This window comes from Mauremys reevesii, unplaced genomic scaffold (assembly GCF_016161935.1).
Source record: "Mauremys reevesii isolate NIE-2019 unplaced genomic scaffold, ASM1616193v1 Contig70, whole genome shotgun sequence".
NCBI classification, from domain to species: Eukaryota; Metazoa; Chordata; order Testudines; family Geoemydidae; genus Mauremys; species Mauremys reevesii.
The window spans coordinates 158,878-172,492 of record NW_024100885.1 but is presented as its reverse complement, the minus strand read 5'-3'; the positions used below and the strand labels follow the sequence as shown (position 1 = coordinate 172,492).

Sequence of the window (13,615 nt, the reverse complement as noted above, 5' to 3'; positions counted from 1 at the left end):
AAATTTCACAACAGTCCTGACATCTGCTTTCCTGCAGGGAAAAGCTTCAACCCAAGTGGTAAATACATTAACTAAAACTAATACATATTCATACCTACAACATTTAGACATTTAAATAAAATCAATCTGAATATCTACAAAAGGTCCCCAAGGAGGAGGGTGGGCTGCCCATTGCACACCAATCTCGTTTAACTGCAGCAACCATCCTCCCCTTCCTTGGTAGTCAGCCAAGTCTTAACTGTGAGCGGTGTCCTTGACGTCTCATCTTTAAACCAAGCATGTTAACAATTTTTTCTCAGTCAACTTGTCCTTTTTCCTTTTCCCTCCTCGGCTTTTTTTTTTTTGTAACCTACAAAAGAAACTTTTACTTTTTACTTATGCACCTTTTGTTAACAATGAACACATACACATTGCTGTTTTACAGTACCTTAGTGTTATTATTTAATATATGCCACATATACCCTTTAACTAAAATAACCTTATTACAGAGCTTTAAAACAACAAACCAGGACAAGCACACCCACTTTGATGAGTTCATTCAATACAAACTCTAGTTCAATAGCTTCCCACCATCCCCAGCTCTCTGGCTAGCAGTCTAAGGTAGCCAGGAGGATCCCATGTACAATATGGGGAGTGGGTTAACTTTTCATGTCCTTGCTTCCAAAGACTGTTGGTATGCAAATTCTAATAACAATTTTCAATGAAAAGATTTGGCCAATAAAATTTCTTTCTCTTACTTAAGAAAATGTATAAGACTTTAGTATATCACATTTTTCTGATGTATCCAAACACTTTGTATTCTAAGTTGAACAAAACAAATATCTGCATTTCAATCCAACACTGCAGCTTGATTTTAAATCAGACCATCCCATAAAAATATTAAACACATCAATTCTGGCCACAAGACAAACACCACAAGACAGAACATAGAACAAAAAACATAATTTTTACTGTGCCATCAAATCATGGTACGTTGAATGCTGTTCAGCTGGCATCAGTTTTCTTTAATTATCTGAAAGACAAAAACAGAGGGTCTACCCCTTCTGGGCAGTCAATTATTACTTAAAATATACAAATACTCCTGTTGATTTTAGGCAAAACAGGGGAATTACCCCATATTAATTAGATAATTTGCATTAACACAGATGCTTTCTGGCTTGCTTTTTACTTGTAACTCCTGCTTGTAAACACTGAAAGAAAACATCATCACTCACAGTGCGCTTAGAGCCTAATACAATTTTAATTACATAGCACTGTATACGTTCTTCAGCTAATTTAAGGAAATTGTTCATAGCCAAATGATTACAATCTAAGAATTTCTTTGCCTGAATTTATTTACAAACATTTCAAAGACACCAAGAACTTTTCTCTTTAGTACATTTACAAAGTTCAACTGCTGTTCCCTCCAGCAACTAAAGAGTTAACTTTTCACTCTCCTTTAAATCACTTGATTGTCTCCTAACAGCCACTTATTAATTCAGATTGCCATTTCAAATATCCTTTTGAGTATTTTAAATCCCCATGCTTATAGTCACTTACTCCTTCCTGTCACTACACCCTGAAAAGTTTTCAACCTGTTTTCCAATTTCTCTGTCTGTTGCCTGCTCGCCTGGGCCCGATCCTGTTTTCCTCGCTGAACCGTCACTACAAGTGTAGCCAGGAGGGTGGGCTTCGTAACTAGCCCCCACCCTTCTGGTCTTTGCCCTAAAACATTTTTATGTACAAGACTACCCGAGTCCTCCCTTGTGAGGCTTGCCACCTAGGCAAAAATGCATAGCTCATTGGCGTTTAACTATTCAATTTCCTCTTGTAGCAAACACACTGCTGTTACGGCGTATGCTGAGCACAAATGGTTAAATTTTAACAAGTCCCTGAAGGACTGGTACTTGCTTAGCCAGGGCTTCCTTTTCTAACTGGAAGTCCTGTCTCAAGGCCTGCAACTTGCCCTAGCGCAGGTTTGAGTTGCCGCCTGGTTCATGATCTATGCCTTTAATTGCTCAATTCCAGTTATCAAGTACACATCTCTTCCCTTTTCTCCAACTACTCTATTGCCCAGTCCTGCTACGACTGGGGTAGATCCACCTGCCACCCTTCCGGTCAACCAGGGTGGAGAGAAAAATGCTAAACCCCTCTCCAGTTCTCAGACTCACTGCAGCTGAGAGTGGGCTCACCTTTAATCATGCAATCCTCAACATATAACACCAACCGTACCAAACAAAACAAACATAAAATAACAAGGGTAAAACAAATAGATGGTGTAAATTCTGCAGGGCTCCCCCATTCTCAATTGCTCACCAAACTGTGACAAATTTCTGTTACCAATTTATGCCTCATGTCAGGTGATCAGACTGACACTGCAGGACATTGGGGAAACACACCATATAATCAAATTTTAAAGCTTCATTAGAAATAATAAAACAACAATGAAGAGTGTTGGGAACACTCCCACATTACTCAGGAAGAACATGAATGCTTCAACCCTTAAGCCACTTTAATACTCACACATGTCCAAACTGGCCACGTCTATATAACGTTCAGAGAAGGGGAATAGGTAGACGGGAGATTATCCTGTATGCAGCTTGTTCAGAATTTCCAACATGCTCCCGCTCTCGGGAGAGCTGTTCTTTACACCCTGGAATCTCCTGCGGTGTCTCTTTCAGAGATTCCAGTTCAGATTCCAGCCTGTGGCTTCTCCAGTTTCACCAAGTCAAGCTGAATTTCAAATTAACCCGTTCCTAGACAAATTGCTCACACTGTGTCAGAGGCTTTTCTTTGGTGATTAAAAGCTCCTTTGAGATATATGATCTTATCTAGATTGAAGGTACCTTCTAATGGGCATTGTTTAGATAGATTTTCATGCGTGTAAAGATTCCAATTCTCTAAATACCTGCAGGTTTTAAGACCATAATGTACGTACATATAATATGCTGGGGTACCCTTAGGGGGTGAGGTGGAATATTTAGACTGTCCCCCATTTTCCACTTACACACACACCAAAGCCATTATTTCCTATTACCACGATGCATCTTATCTTGCTGCACAGTCAATAAATTCAGATGGCGTGAGCCCAACAGAGACAGACGTCCCCACGGACAGTCTTCCTCCCAGTGTGGCTCTGGGGCATATGCTGGGGGATTTTTTTTTTACAAGAGCTTTCCATACAGCTTTAAACATACAGCTCCAAAAGCTACCCAGTTCCAGAAATCTTCTTTCAATTTTTAAGTATTAGAGACAATGGGGCGTCCCCCAGGCACTTACTGCCAACTTGTCCCATTTGATAAGGGGACTCTAACCCCCCTTCCCCGCGTCGAGGTAAAGGGACTCTAACCCCCACCTCCCGCGTCGAGCGCTCACTTACCTCTCCAGGGGACTCGAACACCTGGACTGGGACTCAAACCCAGGCTGGGACTCTAACCCAGACTACTTGGATCCTGTGCAAACCTGGACTGGGACTCTAACCCAGACCTGGACTGGGATTCTAACCCAGACCTAAGTTGTCAGGGACTCAAACCCCGACAATCTGCACTGGGACTCTAACCCAGGCAACCTTGACTCTACTCAACAGGTAGGTGGATGTTGCTGGATTTCTACGAGCTACAGCTGGTTCACAGAACTCGCCTTATCGCCAACGCAGAGATCAGATTACCAGGCAAGGCTCCTCTAAACCAGAGGATGCGCGCTGCGTTGCCTCAGAGTCTGATCCCCCGCCGGAGAGTCAGACAAAGTCCCGACCGGAGTCGCCAAAGATGTCGGGGACTCGAACCCCAACAGCAAAGTTCGTTGTCTGACCGCAGAGAGACAGGCAACACCAGCAAGGTCCAAAACAAAAGCTCTTTATTGACAAGTGCACGTGTCAGTAAAGAACTGCTCGTATCCGAAGAGAACCAGCAGCCTTTACAGCTTAGTACTAGCCTATATAGACAGTTTTATTACGTCATAAATTATTCACTTCACACAACCCATATCCCACCCCCCTTTGGTTAGTAACAAACCCTAATAACAAAGCACATCTGTCTTTCTTTATAATGTAAGCAAGTTGTGATGCCCCAGCAACTTTCTTATCAGCATAGTTGCCAAGCAGCAGACACTGGAAGACAGGAGTTAACGCAGCTGGTAACTTGAGGAATGCACCTCCCTTTCTTATCTCACTTTTTCCCAGGGCTTTATGAAACATGCTGACTTCAGTCAGATTGGCATAACTGGTTTTTGTGCTACATCTTTATTCAGGCCTAACACCTGTAACCGTTCCCATTTATTCTTATTCTTTTCTTTAAATTGATTGTTAAGTAAACAACTTGTATTTGCTTTAAATTGTCTGGAATAATCAGTGGGTCAGGGAGGTGCCCAGTGCAGAGAGGGTACCCCGGAGTGGGGACACCTTAGCCCCTGTCCTAGGTGGCCACAGCAGGGTTGGGGGTTGAGCCCCCCAGGAATCCTGGGCCCAGTCTTGTTGGGGCTACGAGAACTCTGCCAAACAGGAGAGTCCTCAAGGGCAGGGAGGCCTCTGGGTAAAGGAAGTGGGAGCGAGGACTCAGATCCTTTTGCTAGCCCACTTCACCGGGGTAGCACAGAAGCCAGGAAAGTTCCCCACAATAGCGGGGCCATTCCCCCGCTTACATTAGTAAAACACAAATATGACCGAACTTCACAAGGAGTAACACTGGGTTGTTCTTCAGATATGAGAGGGAGAAGTTTCAGAACCCAGTGGCCTTTTCTTCTGAACTGAAATGGAGAATCGGGAAATCTTCTCAAAACTCTGCAGTTCTGGAGACCATAGTGAAGAAATTCAAAGGTAATAAACAGTCACCTGGCGATTTTCTCACCTATGTTACACTGATAATTGACAGAGTTGGGGAAATCTCTTAGGGACAATGATTGTGGATGGAGATAGTCAGCTAATCATTTGGAAGCTATGAATTCCCTACCCAGCTCTCAGTACGGCCCACACACACTGGGTTAGGGGGCTGCATTCGGACTCCCTGGGGGTTTCCTTTCTTAGCAGCTGTGAACATTAACCTGAGCTTGAGCTTCCTGCTGAATTCACTGTTTCTGGAGTATGTTTGTTTGGATTGTTTGTGTGCAAGGCCTCCGGTGTCACCACAGTCCCACTCTTGCTTCAGAGCAGGGCTGGGGAACCGTTTTTTTATCACAGGCCATTGACCCACAGAAAAAATCAGTCGCTGACCACTCACCCGCAGGGGGACAAAGAGGGGGTGTGGAGGCCGCGCAGGGATTGCAGAGGCAGTGGTGCTGGAAGAATTTTTACAGTGGGGGAGCTGAAAGCCAGTGGTCCCCAAACATTTTACCTGGCACCCCCCTTACCCCTGTCTGTGCCCCCTCTCCCCAGAGCGGGGGCCAAGACTGGGCTGTGGCTCTGAGGGGGGCAGGATGGGGTAAGGGGGCTGAGGCTGGGACCATACCTGGGGACTGGGGCAGAGTCCTGGGTGCGGGGCCAGCAAATGGGAACCCCCCGCGTTCCTAGTTCCCGCAGCTCTTCGCAGAGGTAGGTTCCCCACCCCTGCTTTAGAGATTCTCCACCTTTTATCCTCCTGAGCTGCAGAGAATGAGACCCCCAGGGCTGCCAGGAAGGATGAGCCAGATTTACTGAGTGCTAATGATTGAATGCTAATCAGTGACACAGTGTCTGTGTGTTGGTCTGTCTGTGAATGATGTGTTGGTTTCAGAGGGTTTCTCTACACACCAATTAAACACCTGTGGCTGGCCCGTGTCCGCTGACTCCGGCTCAGGAGGTTCGGGGTTGGGCTGGAGCCTGGGCTCTGTGACCCTCTCCCGTCACAGGGTCCCACAGCCCAGGCCTCTGCCCAAGCCCGAGCATCTACCCCGCAATGAAACAGCCCCAGTGCCCCAGCCCTGCGAGCCCACGTCAGCTGCCATGGGCCAGCCACAGGTGTGTAATTGCTGGTAAAACATCTCTGGGTCTGTCATGTTACCTTAGGTCATGTCCTTAGTTTTAATGTTTGGGGTTATTTAGTGACGTGTGGAATGATTTGTACTGGTCTGATTTGCACTTAATCTCCTTCACTGGAACTTCATAAAGTTTGTTTTCCTTTCATTTTGCTTTTGTGTTAGAACATTAACAATGTGAATATATCCCTAAACACGACAACCTGACATTTAGTCTTTCCCCCATTTCTTCCTCTAGACTCACTCTCGTCCAGACAGCGGTTGGACAAAGGTAAATTTCTCGTATCAAAGGTGGAGTGAAAACTTTCCTATGAATTATGGGGGCTCCTTGGCAGCACCATAGTTCAGGTTTTGTTTCAATTTTGCATTTGACAGGAGCTGAGCAACATATTCCTGGTGGCTGCCCAGATCTTTCCTAAAAACAGAAAAGTCGATTCTTTTCTCTATTTGAATTTAGAATTTGTAACTAGCGGTTGGGTTACCCAGATGGGCTGGGGTGCGAGAGAGGGGGCGAGCAGTGGATCTCCGCAGAGAGCTAAGAGTTTAAAAATGAGCCTTTTGGCAAATCAGAGAGGAACATCTCACCTCGTTCTCAGAACTCTTTATGCGCATACATCACATCCCCTGGCCATATTATTATTATTAGCAAATGCACAAGTGGTACAGTGAAGAATGGGAAAATCCAACATACAAAAATAGACATTTCTGTTTTCTCTCTACTTTATAGGTCAAAAGAAAAAATGTTAAAAATGTCAGAAGGGGTTCGGTAGACATCACCTGTTCGCAGACAGGCCAACTCTCATGAATGAATCGTGAGAGATGCGATTTCTCAGTAAAATTAAGCCTCACTCATGATCTCACCATAGAGCCGTGGCTGAAAAAAAAAATCTCGACATTTGAGAGCTCTAAAAATTAGGCTGAATTTTACTTAGAAATCCTGTCAGCTGCCCTGGGCGCGGCTGGGGCTCCCGCTGTCACCACCCCAGTGCGGCTGCTCCCCTGCCAGTCTGGAAAGTGGGAGAGGGGTCCCCACTGTAGCCCCCAGGCCTAGGCAGGGTGAAGATCCCCAGGAGGAGCAGAGGTGGGGCTGGGAGGCTTTATTATGGCCTGGGGGCTGCAGGGGGCCTGAAGTGATTGGGGGGCTGATGGGCTGAGAGGGGGCTGTATTGCTGGTGGGGTCTGAGCAGAGGGTGAGTGCTGGGAGGGTGAACTGAGGGCAGTGGATAGGGGTGCTGAACTGATGGGGGTGATGATGGCGCTGGGGGACTGAATTGGGGGGGTTGGATGGGGACAGAGCTGATGGGGGCTGTGGGACAGGATTAATTGCTGGGCAGGAGATGGGCAGATGTGGGGTGAGAACTCCTGCAGCAGGAGCCAAAATCCCCTTCCCCAGGACATGCGGGAGAGTGGGCAGCACTGACTGTCACATGCGCAGCCCTGGGGAGGGGCCAGGGGGTGCAAACACCAAGAGACTGAGCTAAAACCCACAACAGAATCCTTTAAAATGTCCTGATTGCTGGGCCCTGTGATCTGCTGGGAGCCTCCTGTGCTGCCAGGGTCTCTGATCACATCTGTGGGGAGAGGTGGGTGCAGGTGGGGAAAGGTTCCAGGGCCTGACTGTCAGGCCCGTTCGTGCTGCTCTGTCAGAGCAAAGGGGTCTTGATGTGCCTGGAAACAGACCCCAGAAAATAGCTCCGGTGCCAGGGAGCCCCACCCCCCCCGGTCCGTGTGAAGTTGGCACAGGGGCTGCACAGCAACTCTGCCCCCAGCCGTTATTGTAGCAGTGGGTTGGGGCCAGGCTGGGGGCCAGGTCCGGCTCTACGGGGGTGCGGGGTCCGGGGCGGAAGTGACAGATTCGTCTCTTCTGGGACCGACTGCGCCAGCCAATCGCAGCAGCCCGCGGGGCCCCCCAAAGCGCAGGGCCCGGTGTGGTCGCCCCGATTCGCACTCCCCAGGGGCGGCTCTGCTGGGGGCACAGACAGGAGGCATCACACTCTGGCTGCTCTCTGCTTCGCAGCCCTGAGGCCCCTGGAGCGAGGGGCCAGGCAGACTAAAGGAAGGACAAAGGTGGCTTAAAACCAACTCCCTCTGACCCCCTTCATCTTCCCCCCCAGCACAAGGATGGAATCACTGAGACTCAGACTCTGGGGCCTGGCTCAGCCGAGCTGATCCTCTCGCTCTGTCCCTGAACTGGCTCTGTCAGGGTGTGAATCCCCCCGGCCCAGGGCTGAGATCTCAGCGCTGCTCCCCGTGCAGAGCTGGGTAAATCCGGGAGGGGGGAGGTTGCCTGGTTCACTCCCCAGCTTGGGCAGGTTCTGTCACTGACACGATCAGACCCTGCCCCAGGGCTGAGCTCTGCCCCTCACGCTCTGATTCTCTCTCTGCAGCGAACGTGACTCTGGATCCAGACACGGCCAGTCCCTACCTCATCCTGTCTGCGGATCGGAAAAGTGTGAGATGGGTAGACACATGGCAGGTCCTGCCCGACAACCCTGAGAGATTTGACACTTGGACCTGTGTGCTGGGCTGTGAGGGATTCACCTCCGGCCGACACTACTGGGAGGTGGAGGTGGAGGAGGAGGGGGGAGTCTGGGCTGTGGGGGTGGCCAGAGAGTCTGTGAACAGGAAGGGATGGATCCGCTTTACCCCTGAGCGGGGGATCTGGGCTGTGCTATGCAGTGAGGATCAGTACTGGGCTCTCACGTCCCCTGAGCAGAGCATCCCCTTCCCCCCAAGCTCAGCACCCCGCAAGATCCGGGTGTATCTGGACTATGAACAGGGCCAGGTGGCGTTTTTCGATGCTGGTACCGGGGACCCGATCGTCACTTTCCCGCCGGCCTCTTTCGCCGGGGAGAGAATCCGCCCGATCTTCCTGGTTGTTGATTGTAGTGGGGTTGGTGTTAGTGTGCGGCTCCTCTAGCCCCTACCCCCCGATCTCTATGACCCTGGAGGACTCAGCCCCCCCCCCTCCGCTCCTGGGCTGAAGGGGGGTGATGGTCTACCCGGAGCTCTATGGCTGTGGAGGTCTGTGTGAGGCGCTCTAGGATCAGTCTCTGTGCTCCTGGGAGGCCAACTCTGTGTGGAGTGGGGGGGTCCCACCAAGGAAGGAGGGAGCCCCCCTGTGGGAGGGACCCAGACGAGCACCAGGGAGAGACCCCTCAACTGGGGGGGAGGGGAGAGCAGGGGGGGAGCCTGGCTGAAGAGGGGGCTGGAGGGGACAGCCCAGAGGGCAAACCAGGCGCCAGGCGGGGGAGGTTCCCAGGAGACCAGGGGCAGGTGTCGCAGGGGAAGCAGAGCTGGGCAGGGAGGACCCAGCTGCACAGACAATGTCCTGCCCCTTGGCTTGGGGTGCACAGAGGCTGGGGACCCGTCGGGCCCCCCAGGGTTCCCCCAATCAGAGCCCAGGACTGGAGTCCTCTGCTCCCCTTCAGCGGCTCTTCCAGCTGCGTTAGCAGGACACTGGGTGGGGGGTTCGGCCTGACGAGCTCCTAAGCGCCCTGGGGGCAGCGTTTGAGTCTCGCCAACTCTTGAGAACAGGCCACTTCCACCTTAATTGAATTGGCTCGTTAGCACTGAGCCCCCACTCGGTCCGGCAGCTCCCCTCTGTTCACGTGCCGTGTGTTTATACCTCCCCCCTGTATGTTCCACTCCCTGCAGCCGATGAAGGGGGTTTAGCCCACGAAAGCTTCTGCCCAATAAACGTGTTGGTCTCTAAGGTGCCACAAGGACTCCGCGCTGTTTTTCCTGGGACACACTAACACGGCGACCGCTCTGAACCCCTCTGAGATCTGTGGTTCCTGACACAAGGGAGGATCCGACACTGATCTGTGGGCCAGGGGGTGGGCGTGTTTGGCAGGGAGTTTGGGGAAAGGGTGCGGTGCAGGCTCTGGGAGGAGTTGGGGGGTGGGATGGGGTGCAGGCTCTGGGAGGCAGTATGTGGGGAAGGGGTGGGGTGCAGGCTCTACAAGGGAGTGTGGGGCTGGGAGGGGGTATGTGGGGCGGGGTGCAGGCTCTGGGAGGGGTTGGGGTGGGAGGGGTATGTGGGATGGGGGTGCAGGCTCTGGGATGGGGTTGGGGTGGGAGGGTATGTGGGGTGGGGTACAGGCTCTGGGAGGGGTGGGGGCAGCGCTACCTGGGGCTCCAAGGCGGGGCAGGGGGGCCTCCATGTGCTGCTGCCCCCAGGCACAGCCCTGCAGTTTCCCATTGGGTGCAGGGGCACTTGGGGTGCCTCATCCCGGGGCCTCAGGGAGGGGCCGGCAGACGCGTGGAGCTGGGTCCCTGGGGGGGGAGAGCACTGTGGGGGGGGCAGCGGGTGGGGCCACTTGGCCCCGAAACTGCTGGAGCCCCACGGGCCACATTGGGGAGGCTCGCGGGCTGCGGGTGGAATTTGAGCCCCCTGCAGTAGCACATGATGGGGCGGGGGGGGGGCGACGGGATGAAGAGGGAATGCAGGCTGGCCCCACTGATTAGGTGCCACTGACATGGACCCTGGAGCAGAGGGGGAAGAAGAAGTGATGGGAGTGTTGGTGTCACTAGGCATAAATCTAGGTAACTCGGGAGACTGGCTCTGGGCCTACGTGAACCCAAGTACCTCTCTGTGAAGCGCGTCTGTTCGCCTCACTAAACGTTTGTAACTCCCGCGCTCTGTGCTGACTGCTGGCAGCTGCTGCAAGGCCGGTTGGCACTAGATGCAGCCAATACTAGATACGATGGGCGGAAAGCAGATGCTGTCATCAAGGTTATATGCATGAGAAAATACTCCCCACAGTGGGAAAAGTACAGAGAAAAAGAAACAAAGGCTGTTGAAAATAGCAATTCCAGTCCTGAGAACCCCTGGGGAGCATTTCTTGCTCAATTTTATCCTACTTTTTCTACAGCAAGTTACAGTGGATCCGTGTATTTGATTGGGGAGAAATGAAGTAACAGCTGCCAGAACTGAGCTTGAGCCCTCTTGAATTGTGAGGTGTTCAAATCTGGAAGGCAGGTGCTGGGTGTATGTGCGGGGCGGGGGGGGGGGGGGAGCTGTGGGTGCCGCGGGGGAGCACAGCAGCATGTAGGCAGCAGCGTGTCTGGAGCTGCACAGAGCCAGACACGCTGGTCTGAGTGGCTCTGGGAGCTGTAGTTCCCTGGTTAGCTCCCTGCCTATAGAGCCAGCCCTGGAGCAGGGAAAGAACTACATTTCCCAGCATTCCCTTGGCCACGACCCACTGGAAAGGAAGGGGGGGACCTTATGCGGCAGCGTGTGCTGTGAATGGAGAGTTGCGCTGTGAATGGGGAGGGATACAATATTTTAACATTAAAAAACAGGACACTCCAGGGGGAGGGAAGACCCACCCTGCCACCATCCACTCCCTCCGACTGCCCCCCACAGAAACCCCAACCCGTCCAACCCCCCCATCCCCTGATCACCACCTCCCGGGACCCCTGCCCCTAACTGCTCCCCCGGACCCCACCCCTATCTAAGCACCACTGCTCCCTGTCCCCTGATTGCCCCCTCCTGAGACCCCACCCCCTACCTGTCCCCTGACAAACCCCTGGGACTCCCATGCCGATCCAACCACTGCCTGGCCCCTGACTGCCCCCCTGACCCATCCAGCTCTGGGCTTCCCCTTTTCCCCCCACCTGCACCCTCCTTCTGCCGCAGCCCTGGGTCACTGGTAACTCGCTCCCAGGGCGGGTCATTCAGCAGGAATTTTGGATGTGCCCAGAACACAGACAGGATTGGTTCCCATATGGTTACAGAGCTGCAGTAAAGGGGAACAATTTTCAGCTGGTGGGATTGGAGGAGATCTGGATGCAGATTATAAGACTGTCCTCCATAAATGAGGAAAAGTTGAGGTGCCTTTATTATTCTTTTGTTCCACTCTTTCTTTCTCTGGGGAATTTGCCAATGCAATATCACTGTCTTCCTTTTAAACAAATAAAACTTAAAAAAAAAAAAAAAGAAGAAAAAAAAGGCACTGGCTGTTGAAAATAGCAATTCCAGTCCTGAGAACCACTGGGGAGCATTTCTTGCTCAATTTTATCCTACTTTTTCTACAGCAAGTTACAGTGGATCAGTGTATTTGATTTGGGAGAAATGAAGTAACAGCTGCCCAAACTGAGCTTGAGGACTCCTGAATTGTGAGGTGTTCAGAGCTGGAAGGCAGGTGCTGGGTGTATGTGCGGGGCGGGGCTGTGGGTGCCATGGGAGCACGGCAGCATGTAGGCAGCAGCGTGTCTGGAGCTGCACAGAGCCAGACACGCTGGTCTGAGTGGCACGGTAAGGGGGCTAGGGGTTGGAGAAGGGGTAGGGAGTTCCGGGGGGGCAGTCAGGGGACAGGCAGCAGGGGAGGTTGGATGGGGCGGAGGTTTGGGGGTAGTCAGGGGCAGGGAGAAGGGGGTTGGATGGTTCAGGGGCAGTCAGGGGACAGGCAGCGGTGGGATCGGCATGGGAGTCCCAGGGGTTTGTCAGGGGACAGGTAGGGGGTGGGGTCCTGGGGGGAAGTTGGGGGGGTCTCAGGAGGGGCAATCAGGGGACAGGGAGCAGTGGTGCTTAGATGGGGTGGGGTCCTGGGGGCAGTTAGGGGCAGGGGTCCCGGGAGGTGGTGATCAGGGACGGGGTTGGATGGGTTGGGGTTTCTGTGGGGGGCAGTTGGAGGGAGTGGATGGTGGCAGGGTGGGGCTTCCCAGTGTCCTGTTTTTTAATGTTAAAATACTGTATCCCTCCCCATTCACAGTGCAACTCTCCAGTCACAGCACAGGCTGCAGCGTAAGGTCCTCCCCTTCCTTTCCAGTGGGTCGTGGCCAAGGGAATGCTGGGAAATGTAGTTCTTTCCCTGCTCCGGGGCTGGCTCTATAGGCAGGGAGCTAACCAGGGAACGACAGCTCCCAGAGCCACTCAGACCAGCGTGTCTGGCTCTGTGCAGCTCCAGACACGCTGCTGCCTACATGCTGCTGTGCTCCCAAGCGGCACCCACAGCCGCCCCCCCCCAATGATACTGCATTGGCAAATTCCCCATAGAAAGAAAGAGTGGAACAAAACAATAATAAAGGCACCTCAACTTTTCCTCATTTATGGAGGACAGTCTTATAATCTGCATCCAGATCTCCTCCAATCCCACCAGCTGAAAATTGTTCCCCTTTACTGCAGCTCTGTAACCATATGGGAACCAATCCTGTCTGTGTTCTGTGCACATCCAAAATTCCTGCTGAATGACCCGCCCTGGGAGCGAGTTACCAGTGACCCAGGGCTGCGGCAGACGGAGGGTGCAGGTGGGGGGAAAAGGGGAAGCCCAGAGCTGGGACAGCACAGGGTGTGTGTGGGGGAGAGCCCAGGGCTGGGGCGGCGGGGAGGAGAGCCCAGGGCTGGGGTGGGGGTGGGGAGGAGAGCCCAGGGCTGGGGCGGCAGGGGAGAGCCCAGGGCTGGGGCAGCGGGGAGGGAGAGCCCAGGGCTGGGGTTGGGGTGGGGAGAGCCCAGGGCTGGGGCGGCGGTGGGGGGGGAGGGGAGAGCCCAGGGCTGGGGTAGCAGGGGGTTGTGGCGAGGAGCCCAGGGCTGGGACGGGGGGCAGCCAAAATTTTTTTTGCCTGGGGCGGCAAAAAACCTGGACCCGGCCCTGCGGCTACCCCCTGATACTGGGAGGAGGAAGGAAGACCTTATCTGCAAGCTCTTTGAAGCAGGGATCTGTCTGCAAACTCCGAAGCCCAGTGT

General features: G+C 52.7%; 1 protein-coding gene across 3 annotated transcripts in view; it reads left to right on the top strand.

Moving 5' to 3' along the window:
* Nucleotides 1–9,106, top strand: part of LOC120394633 (E3 ubiquitin-protein ligase TRIM7-like) — a 30,660-nt gene extending 21,554 nt beyond the window's left edge. For all 3 annotated transcript variants that reach the window (XM_039518879.1, XM_039518878.1, XM_039518880.1), the window contains 3 exons: nt 4,677–4,792; nt 6,164–6,196; nt 8,313–9,106. In XM_039518879.1, coding sequence (XP_039374813.1) covers nt 4,677–4,792; nt 6,164–6,196; nt 8,313–8,845 — 682 coding nt within the window. In that variant the 3' untranslated portion in view covers nt 8,846–9,106. The remainder of the gene's footprint in view (nt 1–4,676; nt 4,793–6,163; nt 6,197–8,312) is intronic.
* The last annotated feature ends 4,509 nt before the right edge of the window (nt 9,107–13,615 follow it).